The sequence below is a fragment of the Sminthopsis crassicaudata genome, chromosome 3 (assembly GCF_048593235.1).
Source record: "Sminthopsis crassicaudata isolate SCR6 chromosome 3, ASM4859323v1, whole genome shotgun sequence".
Lineage (NCBI taxonomy): Eukaryota > Metazoa > Chordata > Mammalia > Dasyuromorphia > Dasyuridae > Sminthopsis > Sminthopsis crassicaudata.
This window is the reverse complement of record NC_133619.1, coordinates 557747131-557767190: the sequence shown is the minus strand read 5'-3', so window position 1 is coordinate 557767190 and position 20060 is coordinate 557747131. Positions and strand designations below refer to the sequence as shown.

General features: G+C 33.2%; 1 protein-coding gene across 2 annotated transcripts in view; it reads right to left on the bottom strand.

Moving 5' to 3' along the window:
* Window positions 1–20060, bottom strand: part of TMEM135 (transmembrane protein 135) — a 286760-nt gene that overhangs the window by 214558 nt on the left and 52142 nt on the right. For both annotated transcript variants that reach the window (XM_074304681.1, XM_074304682.1), the window contains exon 4: window positions 18038–18071. In XM_074304681.1, the coding sequence (XP_074160782.1) occupies window positions 18038–18071 (34 nt within the window). The remainder of the gene's footprint in view (window positions 1–18037; window positions 18072–20060) is intronic.

The following is a 20060-nucleotide window of genomic DNA, read 5'->3' as shown; positions in this document are numbered from 1 at the left end:
CATAATGTCTTGTACATGCATGCTTTGTCTCCTGAAACAGCTACTCCTCTGGCACAAGCCCTCATAACTGCAATAAACCTAACGGCTGGTCCTTCACTTTTCTTCCAATTTCAAACTGTCCTCTACTCAAATTCATCTTCCAAAACACAAATCTGTCCATATCAAGTACCATCCTCCTGCCATAATAAACTTCAGTGACTCCTTCTCATCTCTAAGATCAAATATAAAAATCCTGTGTTAGGCTTTTAAAATCCTTCATGACCTAACCCCTGACTACCTTTCCAGTCCTCTTATCCTTATTTCTCCTTTCCTTCTCCCTAAGTACTCTGAGATCTAAGGACACTGGCCTTCTCATGATCAGTACCAATGCTTTGCCTTTCTTTTTATTTTCAGCATTTAACATAGTGCCTGACTTAAAAGCAGATAGTATTTAAGTGCTTGTTGCTTGCTTATTAGACTTAGAGCTGGTTCTTTTTCCTCCAATTCATCCACCATGGCAATTACCAAAAATCATCTGCCTAATGTACAAATTTGGCTATGGTATTAGTAAAAAAACTTCAATTGTTTCCTAATGATTATAGGACAAAATATAAACTCCTTGAGTCTCTATACAATCTAAATCCAACCTTCTTGGCCTTGTTACCATATTACTCCTCTTCAAGGGCTTTCTACTCTGAACTATAATTGCTGCCTCCACAGTAGGACTCTTCATTCTACAGAGTTCTCCACTCTAAACATGACCTTGGCCTATAACTCCACCAAGTAAAATTTTTCTCTTCCTTCAAAGCCTAGCTCAAAAGCCACTTCTTGTACCTTCCTTTCTCAAGCATTCTTATTTCTACCACTTAAACTGATCTCTCCTTCCTCAAATATTCTTAAATCAACTTCATTTTGTCTTTGCTCTATCATTCTATCTCATATTACATCTATCTGTGTAAATGCTTATTAAATTATGTGTCACAAGGGCAAGGACTGCATAATTTTTAATAATCTGTAAATCTCTAACTCTGATGCCTAGCATTTAATAACAAAATGCATACAATGAATTACAATACCCAGAAAAATAGAGATCACAGTCAAGTCAACTTACTATGTGCCAAGTTATAAAGAAAAGCAGATCTATTATAATCTATTCTATCCTGATGAGATAATATATGAAGTCTTAATGATGAAAACATTTTAAAAAGGATATTTGTGAGTTAGAACCTATCTCCAAAGGAAAGCCACCAGGATGGAAAAGAAAGTTGACAACATGCTAGTATTAAGGTACTGGGAATGTTTAATGTAAAGAATAAAAGACATACAGGGCACACAATCACTGTCTAGAACTATATTCAAACTTATCACATAGAAAAAACACTAAACAAGATTCTATTTAGCCGTAAAGAACAGAACAGTGAGAAAAGTTTCAGTTCAACAAAAGCAAGAAATCCTTAACAACTGTAAATCCACAAATCGAATGTAATCATAAATTGGTTTTCTGACTCTAAAGATTTTGAAACAGCAGGTGTCTGATTACTTCTGAGAAATACTGCAGAGTGAGATTCATGTAGTGTTTAAATTAGATGACATTTGAAGTCCTTTTCCAATTGATTTGATGATTGTTTTTAATATAATTAACATTTCATGTAGAAATGGTTTCATGAACCAAACTGCTTGGATAGTGAGGAAAATGCAAGGCAACAAAAGCATGTTTAAGTACTTAATTTTCTAAAAGCAATTCCTTTATATCCTAATCTCATGCCTATTTTGAAGGGAACACAAATTTGATGGTAGCATAAAGCGCTACTCTAAGGCAAATACTAAGCTAAAAACAAGCTAACCTAGACTACTGGATATTCCCCCTTTTATATATATGGAAAAATCTCTGATACAAAGCAACCTTCCCTAATTTCCAAAATTAACCTTATTGACATTTACAAGAACATACCTCAGAAAGTTCTTCAGTGTCAACTTTCCATTTAAAATGTGCAGATTCTAAACATCAGCAAAAAGTCAAAATTCCATCCAAGAACTTTAAAGCAAAATTAATTCCAATATTGGAGTCTATTTGTTTACTAGAAAAGTCTTATGATAGAATAGAATATTAGATCCAGAATCAAGCTAAGGTGGATTCAAGACCTAATTTGGTCTAGAAAATAAGAGCCTCATATCCCATTCAGCCATGAGAAATCTATCCAAGACTCACTATTAGCCTGTCACCATTCACATGTTCTTTCTCATTCACATCAGTACTCTTCCACCCTAGACTGGAGACCTTGACCTCTCAATATCCAGATTGGCTTTCTGAATCCATATCACAATCCCAAAAGTTAATCATCCAGGCTAAGACCCAAACCAGCTAAGTGCTTATATACTGGCTAGCCCAAGATAAAATGCTGCAAGCTTCACATCCCACCCAGATATGTAGACAGCTAAATATGCCATCTTCTCCCTTTCCCAATTCCAAATCTCTCCACTGCTCATCTCTTTCCAATGTTTTCTTCAATTACAATGTAAGGCCCTCAAATATCTTCCTTTTACCTTTTAAGTTTTTTATGTTTCCCCAAAGCTTAGCATAGTGCCAGCATGTAAAGAGCATTTAACTTGTCTTGTTTTCATTCACTGAGGTGAAAGATATTTCAGTAGTCATCTATTCCAAGAACATTATTTTATGGATCATTAGAGGAAGAAAGTGTGCCCCTAGTAGACTGCCTAAGTTTGTAGAGGGCCAGTATTGATTAAGTCCATGTACAAGAAGAGTCCGGTTCAGGTATTACACAAAACCTGCTCTCTGTAAGGGCAAGAAGTTCAAAGCACTGGCTCACTTCTCCTGTAACAATGAATGAAAGACATGCTCCAGATAAATTTCATTCATTGTTGTGGCCTCCACCTCAGTTCAGGCAAGGAGATAATGCCAGAGCTCTTATTAGAGGTATGACATGAATTCAAGTTTTCTCACTCCTAAGTCAGTGCTCCTTTTAGCTATGCACAATACATCTTATTTATTAGTTGATTATTAGTTACGGAAAAAGTTCCACAAGAAAATTAAAAAAAAAAAAAACTGTTCTGGAATCTGGTTATATGTGAAAGGAAGATTATGCATAAGAATTACATTTCTTAGAATGTAAGGTGTTAGCTAATGGCTAAACTGGTTTAGTTGGTTTGGGATATATAAAACATCCAAATAATTCAACTTCAATAGATTTAGTTGAACACTTATTTTCCTAACTAAAGTGATACAAGCATGATCACCAGAGTATGTTTAAACTTAACATTCCAGGTCTCAAGCCTGAAGCATTCCAAGTTGTGTTAATTTTTTTTAAACACTATAATTACATGCCAGACCTCCGGATGTAAACTTTAATTAAAGGCCATAAATGGAATGAGCATGTTCTGCACTGCAACTGCTGCTATGTTGTTCAATTATTTCTTGAGTACCATCTTTTATTATGATTTCTAGAATACGCTTTTGTTTTTTCATTAATAAAAATAGAACAACCACATCTAAACTGTAATGAGGATATAGAAATGGCATTAAAAATGAGATGAGCAACAGGACCAGACCAAGAATATTCAGAGGAATTCTACAATGCAGAAAAAACAACATTTTGAGAGTTAGCATCTCAGGACATCTGAAAAGGGGAGAATATCAAAAAGTTCATTAATATCTTAGACCTTTTTATTACTCAAAGTATCATGCCAGAGTTCTCTTTTATTGTCCTGACTCAGTTTCCCTAATTATCCTCACTCAGTCCTGCCTCTCAGTTCTGCAAAACCTCCCCTCCCTCTTTATCAGAATACTTGATAAGGATAAAAGATCTTATGTTTTAGAATATCAGAATGCTTCTTCCCATCCCAAGCTTTTAAAATATCAAATATTGTCTTATCAAGATGCCTCTCCCCCTTGTCCAGGGTGCCTCCCCCTGATTGTGCCTCTCCAGAGGCTCACCCCACCCTGTCAGAATCCTGTCCTGCTCTCAGTACCCTGACTCGGCCCCTGCCTCAGTCTACCCTCAGCATTTGAGCCTCTTGTATAAATGTTATTGATGACTCTGATTGTTGGCTGAATTCTTGGAGACTAAAGTCTCATTCAGCCCTAGGACCAAACGATGGATCCAATTTGATCCCAGTATATCTCTCTATTTAATAAATTATTAAATACTCTCTAATCTCGATCTTGCTCAGTTTACAAAAGAAATTGAGCATTACAAAAGAAAATGACTAAAAAAATATAACTCTCAAACTATATGCTTATTTTACCATCTCTACAAAAGTCTGCATAAAAATAATATATACATACACATAGATCCAAAACCTGTGATGGAGGTTTAAGAGTTGACATGTTTTAAATTGGGAAAATATTTTTAAAAGTAAAGGTTCTGACAAAGGTCTCATTTCCAAAATATATAGAGAACTGACCCTGATTTATAGGAAACCGAACCATTCTCCAATTGATAAATGGTCAAGGGATATGAACAGACAATTCTCAGATGATGAAATTGAAACTATTTCCACTCATATGAAAGAGTGTTCCAAATCACTACTGATCAGAGAAATGAAAATTAAGACAACTCTGAGATACCACTACACACCTGTCAGATTGGCTAAGATGACAGGAGGAAATAATGATGAATGTTGGAGGGGATGTGGGAAAACTGGAACACTGATACATTGTTGGTGGAGTTGTGAAAGAATCCAGCCATTCTGGAGAGCAATTTGGAACTATGCCCAAAAAGTTGTCAAACTGTGCATACCCTTTGACCCAGCATTGCTGTTATTGGGATTATATCCCAAAGAAATACTAAAGAGTGGAAAGGGACCTGTATGTGCCAAAATGTTTGTGGCAGCTCTTTTTGTTGTAGCTAGAAACTGGAAGTTGAATGGATGTCCATCAATTGGAGAATGGTTGGGTAAATTATGGTATATGAAGGTTATGGAATATTATTGCTCTGTAAGAAATGACCAGCAGGAGGAATACAGAGAGGCTTGGAGAGACTTAAATCAAAGTGAAATGAGCAGAACCAGAAGATCACTGTACACTTCAACAACAATACTGTATGAGGATGTATTCTGATGGAAGTGGAAATCTTCAACATAGAGAAGATCCAACTCACTTCCAGTTGATCAATGATGGACAGAAACAACTACACCCAGAGAAGGAACACTGGGAAGGGAATGTAAATTGTTAGCACTACTGTCTATCTACCCAGGTTACTTATACCTTTGGAAGCTAATAATTAATGTGCAACAAGAAAATGGTATTTACACACATATATTGTATCTAGGTTATATTGTAACACATGTAAAATGTATGGGATTGCCTGTCATCGGACGGAGGGAGTGGAGGGAGGAAGGGGATAATTTGGAAAAATGAATTAAAAAAAAAAAAAAAATTAAAAAAAAAAAAAAGAGTTGACATGTTCTTAACCTGAGATCTTGTGTACATTTTTTAAAAATGTTTTGTCAATTGATAACTTACAATATAACTGCTTTTCTTTTAGAATTTTTTATGCATTTAAAAACATGATTCTGAGGATTCCATAGGCTTCACCAAACATATTTTTCATAGGTCAAAAATGTAAAAGTTATTTTTCCAAAGGTATTCTCCAAGATACATATGTAAAAGTCACACAAGACTCCTAGAAAGAAAATTATAACAGAAATAACTTTGATTCACAACTTTCTAATTATTAACATTAATGGTGAACCAAAGCAGGAAGATTAAAGTTAACTCTCAAACACAGAATGCAAATCAAAAAAGCATTTCCTATAGATTATGAAGTCCTCCACAGGGTTCTGTGGTAAAAGACAGTATCTTTTGAGAGTCATCAATGCCTGAATAATGCAGTCTCTTGTGATATATAATTAGGAAAAAAGAAGTGAACTTCATTGTCTATAGGGGCAAATGTTAAAATCAAGCAAATGAAAATTAGTATTATCAAGACCATGCTGAAGCTGGATGAACAATGCACAGAACTGACTGTAAATACTTATAACTTGGGCAGATGATGTGTGTCAGAGCATGAAATATGTCCAGAATTGAACAGGAGGGGAATGACAAGATGGATTGCCTTTGGGACACTGTCCAGTGTTTTTAATGACAAAGATTTTCCTTTAAAAAAAGGCCAATCCTATTTTTCCTCCAATTACACCTCTTGGCTACAAGTTTCAGAATACTGGTCTCTGTAGAATTAATGATTCAGGTCAGCCACAGGAAAATAGAGGAGAACCGAGTAGGCGCAAAGAAATTAATATAGCACCTAGTGTGTGCCAGGTATTTTTTAAAATACTTTTTTTAAATTATCTTATTTGTTTGATTTTCACAATAACCTTTCAAAATAGGTGCTATTATCCTTATTCTATTGATGAGGAATTGAGACAACAGTTAAATGACTTTGAAGTCCTCCAGACTTGACCAAAATAATTGATTACCAAAGTAATTAGTTTATTCCTTTTAGAAGTAATATGATTTCAAAGAAAAGGAATATCCAGAAATGCAAACAGAACCATGATTCTGGCATAATAGAAGCCATCTAGTCCAAACCCTTCATTTTTCATAGCAGTAAACTCAAGGCCACAAAGGTTAACAAACTTGTCCAACATCACAGACGGTAAAAATTTGGAGGATTTGCAGCCGGCTCCTCTGATTCCCAAGTCATTGCTTTTTCTCAGCTACTATGTGATTGTGTCTTTATTTGTAAAATGATCACTAAAGTAATCACTGAAGATCAAAAGAGATCAATGGAAAAGAAAATACTATGAAAACTCTAGTCTTATTTAAAAAGTGCAAGATATTATTTATTATTTAAATAAGAGGCACGCTAAAAAGGACAGTAAAAAGTTTCAAGGTAAATTAAAATACAAGTTTCTAGCCATTTCTGTTCTTTAATGGGGCTCAAAATAAAACAAACTATATAAAAAACAAAAGTATATATCCAAAAGCAAAGCACTAATAATTATTAACTTCTTGTCCTTTAATTTCAATGATACAATATTCTTTATTTTATATCATTTCTGATTCTCACATTAAAAATTGCCACTAGATGAGGAGTGATATATAGATTATGACTCATTTATACAACAGCCTGTTTTTATATATGTCCTGTAGCACATAACAATAATACTTTATCTAGGACAAAATCAATCCATTAAATTCTATAGATACGATTTTTGATTGACTTCAAATCTACCTAATTATAATACCAAGTTTCTAATTTTAATCAAAATACTTTTATTAAATACCTCCCTGAAATATACATAAAGCTACACCATTTCTCTGATATACTAGATTGGAAAGGTACATGATCTTAGTTTTTTTTAATAGCTTTTTATTTTCAAAATACATGCAAAGATAGTTTTCAACATTCACCCCTGCAAAACCTTGTATTCCAAATTTTTTCTCCCTTTCTTTCCCCCATGCCCTCCTAGAGAATAATCCAATATATGTTGAACTTGTGCAGTTCTTCTATACATATTTCCACATTTATCATGTTACACAAGAAAAATCAGATCAAAAAGAGAAAAAAATGAGAAGGAAAACAAAGAGCAAACAAATGACAATAAAAAGGGTGAAAATACTATGTTGTGATCTACATTCAGTTCCCTTGGTCCTCTCGCTGAATGCAGGTGGCTCTCTCCATTACAAGTCTATTGAAACTGGCCTGAATCACCTCATTGTTGAAGAGTCACGTCCATCAGAATTGATTATCATATAGTCTTGTGGCTGTGTACAATGTTCTCTTGGTTCTACTTATTTTACTTAGCATCAGTTCATGTAAGTCTCTCCAAGCCTTTCTGAAATCATCCTCCTGCTGATCTTAGCTTTGACATCATATGTTCTGATGAAGTCATGGTGACTAAAAGGTAGACTTTTATTTTTTTTTATAATGATATCATCATGATGAATCCTGAAACTTTGGGATATAATACGGCTAAACCTGAAAACATGATTTTTTTCTGAAACTTTCCTCATTCATCTCAAGCTTGAATATCTTCTTAGCCATGTTTGAAGATAATTCTTCTACCGAGAAAAGTTTGGATATTTATCTTAATTTACATTTGTGTCTCTCTAGTGAATCCCTGTGATTGAGGCAAGAATTTAGTTTACCAGAAATCTTCAATAAAAAAGCAATATAGCATATTATTATGTCTGCTGCCAGATAGGCCTAGGAAAGAAAGTTGAAGAAAAAGTAAACTATTTCATGAACCTTATAGTCATTAAAAAGACTGGTCAAACTGACAAGTATCAGCTGACATATTTTGCTATAAGGAATCCATAGCCCTCTTTGTTCTGTCACACTCAGTTCTACTTTCCTTCTTCCTTTTGCTGCTAGCTTTTTTCAACTCATTGAAGATGTTCCAAATTCTTCTTCTCCCTAGACCTTGGAAATCTTAAGCCTTATCACTCAGTTTTGCCCTGATTTTTATAACAAACCCACTAGGTATTAGTAAATTTCTTCAATAAATCCAAAAAACAACATGATCAATAGTCATTCTAGTCATTCAAGACCTTCTCACTACCTTAAGATATCAGGGCATTTTTTCCTCTTATTTTATGTTTTGACAAGAAATAAATATAAAGCAAAAACAGAAAGAATCAAAATAAGAGGTTGGAACACATTTACTATATATAAGGTACATCCAAGAAGATTTCCAGTCACATAATCAAAAATGCAGAAATCAAAACTTATTTAAGTGAAAGAGATAAAGAAATTACACGATCTACAAACTATTAGCCACCAAATGTAGAATGACAAAAATCATTCAATATAAAAAAAGAGAAATAAAAGAACCCAGAATTTTACTTTATAATCAGAAAATTTGCAAAAATAAGAACAGTCAATATGGGAGTTATTTAAGAAAGATAAGCACATTAATGCAATACTGATAGAGCTATGCATTGGCCCCATGATTTTGAAAAGCAATTTGTAATTATGTGAGTATTAAAAGAAAAGATCTGAGATAACAAAATAATTACAGAAGCACTTGTTTATAGTAACAAAACATTGGAACAAGGTAGATCCTCAAAAATTTGAGTGCAATTAAACAAATGATAAAGTGGAATAGTATTGTTATCTTTTATTTACACTGTATAACTTATATGTACCTAGCTGTTTGCATAGTGTCGCCTTCATTAGAGTTAAGAGATTTTTGAGAAAAGGAACTTTTCTGAAAGGAAAGAGCTTTCTTTTCTACCCAGTACTTAGCACAGTGTCTGACATATAGGAAGCACATATTAAATATTTTTCAACTTGACTTCTATTGTAAGAAATGATTAATATTATAAATACCAAAAATCATGGGAAGATAAAATGGCAAATAAGCAGAATAAGAAAAATAAGTGAAAATTTAAAAATGATTATTGAAATTGAATGTCAAGTTCAACCTAGTTGTTCATATTTTGACTCTCCCATTAAAATGTTCAGTTCCTTGAAGACAGAAACTGTCTTTTTACTTTTATTTTAATTGCCAGGACTTAGCATAGTGCCTGGCACAAAGTATGAACTTAATAAAGACTTGCTGATTTAACTGATTTAAATGTACTAACCACCAAACTTTGCCTTAAAAAAAGATATGAAAAAGTATCTCATTCCCTTCATTCCCCCCACTTCTGTTCAGAGGTGACAAACAATGGATACGGATCACTGCAAATGAGAAGACTTTTTTGATATATTAGCCATTTTTTTCTTTCCTTAAAAACATTTTTTATTATAAGGAATGCCTTCCTGGGGGTGGGAAGGAGGGAAGGGAAGAGAGGTACAATGGGGAAAAAAAATTTAACTCTATAGCAATAAAAAAAAATTTTTTTAAGGAAAAAAGCCTGGGGTGGGAGGGGAGAGAAATAAAAGAAAAAGCCTGGTTCCAAGTTTTATCTCTGGACTCAGGTTACAAGGAATTTATATAGCTCTTTTCTAAATCAAAGAAGTTCCTTCCTTAGATGCAGGTCTGTCAATCAGTTAATAAATATTAAACATCTACTATGTATCAGGCACTGTTCTAACCAATGTGATCATTCTACAAGATGATCATTGTCTTTCTTAGCATTAATTCATTCAATGAACATTCATTAACTACATGACACTAATATGATACTTTGCAAGATGGCAGGAGATACAAAAAAGGAAGGGAAGGAAGAATGAAGGAAGAGAGGAAAAGATAAATGTGATGAAGAGAAGGAGGCAAAGAGGAAGAGAAGGAGGCAAAGAGGAAGAGAAGGAGGCAAAGAGGAAGAGGAGAGAGGTGGGGAAAGGGAAGGGAAAGGGATGGAAGAAGAAGGGAGAAAAAGAAAAGACAGGAAAAAGAAAATGCAAAAAACAGTCCTCACCCTCTATCTTAAATTCTAGAAGAAGATATAATATGCAGAAAACAAAGTACAACAAAATTTGAGGAAACAACTATGGGAACAAGTACATTTTCACATTTTCCCTAAAGAAATAGCAATTAAACTGTTCCTTGAAAGAAGCTAAGAATTCTGAGGGAAAAAAAAATAGAGTTGAGAAGGCAGTACATTTCAGAGAGGAGAGGGGAAAAAGAGATATACTGTGCAAAAGCACCTAATAGGACCTGCTTTATTCACAGCAGCCACACTCTAGCAAAATCATCTAGGCAGACAGGTCAAACCAGGTTGAGGTTAACTAGACAGGCTTTAAACCCATCAGTCAGTCAGAGGGATGTCTACCTCAAGCATGGAAAGATCTCCTCTGTGGAATGGATGAGAGAGAACAGTTTGTGTCAATGGCCATGAAGGAAGCAGGTGCTACAGAGAACTTAAGGTTTGGTCAGATATGCCAAGGTCATCCGCTGCAGCCCAGGCCATTGCCACTGCTCTGACTATTGTCTTCTCACTGGACTCTGATGATTCTGGAAGAGAAATTGAGGCACACAACTTTGTGCACCTCTGACACCCTTAAGTCCTATTCATTTTGGATTTTCAATAACATTTTTAAGACCTACTACATACCAGGCAGTGTACTATTTCTCTCTATATAAACAATTTTCTTTTTTCTTATGTCAAAAAGTCTTCTTCATTCATCAGAGCTTCAGCTCAATTTCCACCTCTTCCACAGAACCTTCCAAGCTATTTTCTCTATTCTGAATTAGAATGTTTTTAGAATTGTTTTAGTACAACTCCATTTTGAAAATGAAAAAAAACAAAAGCATACTGAGATTAAATGTGTCTATCTGTGTGTTCATGTATGGTCACACAAGTAGCAAGCATCAAAAATAGGGCTTAAATTCTTATTTCTGACTCAAAACCAAAGCTCTCTCTTCTCCACAATTAGCTTTCTCCACAATCTACAACACTGATTCCAGCACCTCATCATAGAGTGAATAGCTTTGTTATTTAAACTGCTTCATATTTCTCTGCTTTATCTCCCAAATAAATTCTGAATTTTTTCTACATCTTCCAGAGGACCTAGAAAATGCTGAGCAAAAACAAAATAAATAACTGATGAACTCAAATGTGACTTTGTAAGAAAATATAGCATTTGATCAACATTTTCATACTTAGTATTTAAAAAATCAAATACAGATGGCTTAAACAGAGATGTCAATCAGTTTGAAATATTCTACACATTTAAAATTTAATAACAGATATACCACTCGGAAAAATGTTTTTATAAAACCATTGAATAAAATACTGTATAGATTAAAATATGCAAATATTGGAATACATGGTTTCTCACGCAGAGACTCATACAGACAGGATACAAAGATATCTTAAAGTACTACTTCTCATAATTGTTCTAAACATAATTTTAGTAATCATTTGATTAACATAATATTTGACAACAAATTCTAGGTAACTAGTAGCAGTTTATGATTGACTTTGAAAGACTAAAAACCTTGGGTCATTGTCATGACCAGCAAAATAAATCTTTCCAGGTGATTTTTAAATGAAAAAGTCATATGAACTCAAACTTTGCTTATGTCTTCACTTTCAAATCATAAAGTAACGAAGTTCAATGCTGGCAACTGGTGTTCTTGTGGACTGACATGGCTAATTGGCTTTGACATGTTAGCCCTAGGAAACTTCTACCACTTTAGGGCTAGGCATTTGGCAAGAACCAAGGAAAATATTTAAATCTTGGTTTTTTTACCTTTTCTCCAAAGTCGTCTACTCATTTTTTTACAGCCAAATCCCTACAAATTCTGAGACTGAAACAGAATAATTTTATATCTGTTCATTTTTTCCAAAATAATATAAACTACATATGATAAATGATAATAGCCCTGAGCAAAGTTAATAAAGATAACAGCTATCAGTATAGCCTGTTTCATTTGGCTCTTTGGAAAATTCTTGCTATTATTAGATTTTTAAAACTAGCTAATAATCTTACTTGAGTATGCAAGTTATCAATATAATAACTGCAAGTTATTATACCAATTAGCAGTTAAGACCTCTTAATATTCCATGAGTTAGATAAAAAACTATAAGGAGCCTGGCAAGATAATCTTTACTCATGAGAAAAAAAGAATCTCATAGTAAATATTCTCAAGTCCCAGTCTCCCAGTTACCCAAATCCACCTCATTCATGAAACCCCCCTCCCCACTTTCTAATTCTTACTTTAGTCCAATAGATAAATACAAGATACCATAAACAAAAAATAAAATGATATATCATTAATTCAACTCAACAAATATTTATTAAATACTATATATCATAAATTGTGGTAAGTTAAAAAATTGTGTTAAAGCAAAAATGAAACAATCCTGCCTTTAAGGAGATTATATACTATAAGAGAGAAAAGATACACACCATTAAGTCATATTAAAAAATATACAAAGTAACTTCAAGCATTAGAAAGAGCACTATCAAGTGTGAGACATCAGGAAAATAAGCCTTGTTAGTGGGTTGCTCTTGATCTGAATCTTGATGGGAACTAGAAAGAGGCACCACAAATGAAATCCACTGCTGAACAGCAATTCTTCTGCCCTTCAAATCAAATTCAAATCCTATATGCTTTACAACACCTTTTCCAAATGCCTCAGCCCACAGTAATCTGCTTCTTCTGGATTCTTAAAGCACTTATTGCCAATACCATTCATTTGGTCCTTACCTTAAACTATCTTATATTATTAGTTATCTTTATAAACACATACACATATATTTACATACCTCCCCCTCCCTCGTATACTCCCAGATTATTAATTACATGCTATTTCATAGCAAGGACTGTCTTACAGCTCTTTATACACAGTATTTTTTACAAAATAAAGATGCAACAAATTTTTATTGCTATAAATGATAAAGTTGATGATAAAAATATAAAATATTTATTTTCTTCTATTACATATTCATTAATTACAGGGAATCTTGATATCTTCAAGAAATGGTCTTGTAAAAATTTAAAAAACTGGAATAAAATGCTTTCACTTTTAGTTAGCATTTTCTTTACTTTCCAGGGAAAAGATAGCATAGGATCAAGAAACAGAAGAAAACAAAGGTAGGCAGGCTACTCAGAAATTTTGGGCCTTTTATAACAATTTTTTTCATCTTAAAGAAAACTAGCAGTAGTTACAGTTAACACTGAATATCACAAAGGAATGAAACTGAATAGATTTCAACAGATATTACATAACAGGTTACTAATATGGGTAAATTTTAAAAGCAAAAGCAAATTAACAGGAAAATAGAAATGCAATAAAATTGCAATAAACCAAAACAGCTCCAAGGAAAACTGAACACTACTTGTTAAGAATGTTTTCACTAGTATCAAAAGACTTAAAAAAAAAATCAATCAATTAAAGCAAAGGTATATACTGTACTATGCAATAATACTGTGAGGAAGGTATTACCTATATTATCATTCCCCTTTTATACATGAAATCACACACAAGTCTCTCCTGACTCTAGGTCAAGGATTCTTTATATACCTTACAATCTATTTTATATTCTGATATTTCTGTTCCTCTATCCCTGTCACCTCCAACAGATTGCTCATGAATGTTTCTATCATTCCCATTTTCTAATTTATCATGAATCTTTCCCTGGCCACTGGTTCCTTCCCTACTTCCTAGAAATAAGCCAATGGCTTCTTCATTCAGGAAAAAAAAATACTATTCAATTGATCCTTCCATACCCACTAACTTGATCCATCTCTCTCCTGCTTTTTGTGGCTAAACGTTATCTACAAAAGGTGCCTCTACTTCCTCTCCTCTCACTCTCTCCTTGACTACTGTCTGGGTTCAACAAAAATTATCTTCTCCAAAATTATCCATCATTTCTTAATTACCAAATCTAGTTACCTTTTCTCAACCATCATCTTTCTTGAGCTCTCTGTGATCTCAGATGGTGTTGCTCACTCTCTACTCCTTGATACTGTCTTCTAAGTTTTTGGGATACCATTATCTTCTGGCTCTCCTATCTATCTAACCACTCCTTCTCAATTACCTTTGCTAACTCTTCAAACAGATTTCCACTAAAGCACATATCCTACAAAGCTCTATTCTTAGCCATCTTCTTTTGTCCTTTTTTTACTATTTCATTCAGTAATATCATGAGCTCCATATATTTATCATCTTTATGATTATCTTGATGAACCTTAGCTCCCTGCTGAATTTCAGCTTAGTTTTTCCAACTGTCCACTAGACATCTCAAACTGGATGCAATATAGCTAACTTAAACTCAACATGTCCAAAACTGAATCCATTATCTTTCCTCTCCCAAACTCTCCCCACTTCCAAATTAACCTCTTACTATCAAGGGCATCCTCCTCCTCCTAGATCCTCCAAGAGCAAAATCATCTTCAATACCTTAGTAAATCCCTTTCCCCATATCCAATCTATTGCCAATGCCTATGAATTTAAGCTTTGAACAACTCTCAAACATAACCTCTCTTGCTACCATCTCCCACTGATACAGACTCGTACTTCCTCATGCCTAAACAACCACAAGAGCCTGTTGGTTGTTCTGCATGGCCAAAGTCTTTCCCCACTGTAGTCCATTCTTTCTTCAGTCACTAAAGTAACTTGTCCAAAGTGCAGGTACAACCGTATTCAATAAACTCTGGTGGTTCCCTATTACTTTCAGGATTAAATACAATCTTCTGTTTGATAATCAAAGCTTTTAATAACTTAACCCCTCCCCCTTCAACTATCTGGGTTTTTTTGACTCACTTCTCTCCATGTACACTTCAACTCAATGGCATCATCTCCTTGTTCTTCCTCACACAAGACACTCTATCTGCCAACTCTGGGTATTTTAACTATCCCCCATGTCTGGGAAATCTCTCTCCTACTCTCTGACTCTTGGCTTCCTTGGCACTTCAAGTGCCAGTTGAAATTCAACCTTATGTAAGAAGTCTTTCCTAATCTCTTTTAATCCAAGTGCCTTCCCTATGGTGATTATTTCTTATTAATCCTGCATGTAATTTGTTTGTACATAGTTGTTCACGGTTTTCCCATCAGATTAGAGATTTAGGCAGGAACTGTTTTTTGCCTTTCATTAAGTGCCACAATGCCTGGCACATGATAGATATTTAACAAATGTTTACTAACTGACAAATTAACTGATAGACATTTACCATTAGATTATAATTTTAGCTTAATAATTCAGATTGGAGAATTTATCTCACTTATTTTTCTTGTAATCAGAGCACACTGTCACCAAAGCATGGTAAATCCCCTTGATAAATATGGCCTAAATGATAAGGCAAATGCTTTAATTGAGATTCAGTTCATAATCATAAATGTTCCACTTAAAAAGAAATAATAAAATTTCATCCTTTTTCAATAGTGCTTTGCCTAATGTAGGTATAATGTAAGGCAAATTTTAAATCATTTTATTTTTTATCTATTTGTAGCCTTTTGGATTAAGTGGATCTCCCAAGAAATATATTTGCCATATTTTTTTTTAATTTAAAATTATGAGTTTATTACAGCAAAGATTAAGTACTTAAAGAGGTGACATTTTAAAGAAACAAACACCAAAGCACATTTCAATAGCTTTCTTAAACATCTATAAAAGGTGATCTTCAGGAGAGTTTAATCTAGCCATGATTTCATCTTGAGGTAGTATCTAATAGGCAACCACTCTGACAACATATTTCACATGCCTACCAGAATACTCCACTGTTGCTCATTGTTAATTTCCATTGAAATATCCATTGAGACTTCCAACTAATCTTGTTAAAAACTTCTCAGAAACTGCAATCAATTGTCAAGATTTCCTTGATGTTTCTACCACTGCATTAATTCTACACAGCACGCCCTGTTTTCACTGACTTTCCCAAGTCTCAAGATTCTGCCCACCTTCGACGGCCCCATCCAATAGTCATTAACTCACAGTGTCAAAGATAAAAGATTTCTCTTAGGACTAAGAATATATGCTTCTAGGCCTTTGGACTATTCTGACATCAAAATTCTTTCATGATGGACAAGATGAACAAATCAGTGAACAAAGAGGCAGGTCATCTACATTTCAAGTCACTGATTCTCTAGATTTTTTTTCTCATGTAATATAAAACTGAATTAGAATATTTTTGGTTTTGTTCCCACATAATAATTTTACAATTCTAATTCCATCAGCTACCTGTGACTTTTCTTGTCCATAAGTGATTCATCCTATTTAAACTATTAGATCTAACAGATAATTCAAAGTCAGGTGATCATTTACATCTTACTATATAGTTTAATCGTCTTCATATTTCCCATTAGCTTTTTTCCATTCACCTATAAGTTTTTTTCGACTGTATCTATAAAGCCCAAAACTATTGATGCTTATCTCCAACTCTGATAAAATGTCTCTAACAGAAGTATTTTTCTGTAAGTATATCCCTATTTACAAACAGCTAGATGTTTGACTTCTCATTTCCTTTTGATGAACTTCAGTTTCTTCAAGTAATATTTGTCTCTTGACTATTTTACAGAGCTGCAAAAATCAAGTAGGATATGATGCATAGGGACAGCTAGTTAGTACAGTAGATAAAGCACCAGCTTTGAAATCAGGAGGACCTGAGTTCAAATATGACCTCAGACACTTAACATGTCTTAACTGTGTGACCTTGGGCAAGTCACTTAACCTCAATTGCCTCAGGGGGAAAAAAGATATGCTACATAAGCACTTCACATGCTATGTAAATCTATACCATTCTTATTAATACACTTTACTTTCCACCATAGTTTTGAGACTATATGAAACGACATTACTTAACATTTTTAAAATGTCTTTGGATTACAATATGTATAAGACAAAATAGTTTAGGAAAGGATTTTTGGTTATATGTGATTTCTAGGACTAGTGACTGTAATAATCTCTTGTAGAATATTCAAGTATTAACTAATTAATTATAATAAATTCCTAATTTTAGCATACATTTTCAATAACAGTCCCTCTAGTGACTTCCCTTCTGATTCATAAAATATTTTTCAATAGAATCTCTGGTTGATTTCAGAGGTTTTTATTAAAATTCTCAGCAACATTACCACTTTGTATTTTTCTCAACTATTTGACCATAGTGCTGGTAAATTGTCCTTTAAAAAGTCCTTTAAAAAAGTTTATTAATATCGTACTCCCTCACTATAGTATTCAATTTAACAAAATTCTTAAATATACATTAGGTACCATTAACCAGCCAAAGGTCAATATAGTATTGCTTAACATGTCTTAGCAGCAATTTAATTTTAGAATTCAGATAAGCCTTGTAAAAATAGCTTTAAAAGGATTTCAATACAAAGTTTATCATTGGTTAGTATTTTTCAGTATGCTAGACATATACGCTAGACAGATAAAACTGCAAAATTTCAATTTAGTGAAAAGTTCTTCAATTTGTACCTCCAATAGAATATAGCTATTAAACATGTCTAGGATATAACTGCCAAAATCTAAGTGTTTAGGGTATAAAATAAATCCATCAAAAAAACTCAACCTTCTCCATTGTCTAGAAAATCAAATACAGACCAAAAACAAATTAAATCAAGAGGATTTTTCAAAGCAAAATAAGTGAAAGCAAAAATAGAAAATGCTGTAAGATTTAGGTGAGGCTTTTTAACCAAATAAGGTGGATTTTTAAAAATGGATCACTTGCATCAGCCTTACTGAAGATTACTTACCAAGTTGGCCATATAAATTGTTAGCAGACCTCTCCTGTAAGTATATTAAAAAAAAAAAAAAAAAAAAAAAGGATATTAATACAAATAAAAGAAAACTATTTCAAAATTAACAACTTGTGCTTGAATAAATATTCTTGACTTACAATAAGATTTAAAAGATTTTTAAATAAATTGTATTTAGCAGTCATTCATATGAATTATGAAAAATTAACTAAAAAAGAACCTTTACTTATGAAAAGTACTTAAGCAATCAATCATGCTAAGTAAAATACTGAAAAAATGAAAATAAAAAAATAAAATGCTGCAGGGGATAACATCAAATTTGTTCTTGGTATATGTTTATTCCAGGAGTTTCAAAATTTGAGAAAAGGTTAAATAATTTATTACTTGTCCAAAAACTCAGAGTAAAAACAACTTAATCAGTATGTAAATATATTCAAAAAATAAAAGGAATATTTTAACTCAGAAATCTATTATATAGGGAGTGACTCTACATTAACATTCATTTAATCATTCTGATTTTACATTCAAATAAAATCTCAGTAATTAAGTAACTATCATAGCTACACAGATTAAACACAAGTCACTGATGTTGCTTGACCTCTCCGTACATAGAAATATAATAAATATTTTAGTTGAAAAGGAAAGTCCTGTGAAAATATAAGAGTAATATTATAACCCCTTCAAAGAAATTCCTTAACCCAAATAAAAGTAACTATGGAAAAGACTAAAGCAAGCCTTCAGAGTGTGTGTGTGTGTGTATGTGTGTGTGTGTGTGTGTTTTTACGTAGATTTGTAAATATGTAAGTATGTGTGTATGAGCCCATGTGTGTGTATTCTGAATTACTAAAATATCTTTATCATTTCTGAACCTGTAAATAAATAATAGGAATTTAATGAGTTTAAGTCACCATCCTTTACATTTTTACAAACATGGCACACAAGGCAATAGAAAAACTACGAATTACAACAACCATTATACAAAGAAAATGACTTTAAAAGTTTCTATTCTTTGACACAGTGTCTTCACTATTAGGCATAAATTCCAAGTAGGTCAATGGGAAAAAAAAAAAAAAACCTACATTATACCAAAAGGTATTATTTATAGTAGCACTTTTTAGAATACCCATTAGAATCAAAGTATAAGCTCATAAATGGAAAGAGAACAAACTATGGTACGTGAATATAATGAAATATTACTGTACTGTAAGAAATAATTCAGAGAAACAGATAAGACTTATATGAAGAAATGCAAAGTAAAGTAAGTAGAACCAAGAACACAACAATGATGATAATACTAACTAGCATTAATATATTGTTTTCAAAGTTTCCAAAGGACTTTACAGATATTTTTTCATTTGATTTTCACAATAATGCTGAGTGGTAGGTGATGATATTATTCCCATTTTGAAGATGAAGAAACTGAGGCAGAGAGAGGAGAAGTCATTTGCCCAGGATGATACAGGAAGGCTAAATATGACCTCAAACTTTCAGGACTTCCTTCAAGTTCCAGATAAAATTCCACTTTCTACAAGAAACCTTTCCCAAATCCTCTTAATTCTAACACCTTCTTTCCAATGATGACTTCCTATTTATCCTATGTTTAGGTTGTCTATACATGATTATTTTTTGTTTCTCACAATTGATTGAGCTCAAGACAGTCTTTTGCCTTTCTTTATATCCTAGCACTTTGTAGAGTGCCTGGCACATAGTGGGCATTTTAAGATATATTTAATCCCTGAGTGACTCCAAGTGAAGGACTCTTTTAGGCACCTCTAATATATACACAACAACTGAAACAATATAAATGGAAAGAAAAATAACAACAACAAAACAATCAAAATTGAATGCAGTGAAATTATGAGGAAATGTGGCTTCAAGAGATAATTCCCCACCTTCAATTCCTTCTCATAGGTGAGGACCACAGGTCTGAAATACTGAATAAAGCATCAGACTACATAATGCTAATTAGTTTTGCTAAACTTTTTTCCTTTTTTGTAACTCTTTACTAAAAAGGATGACT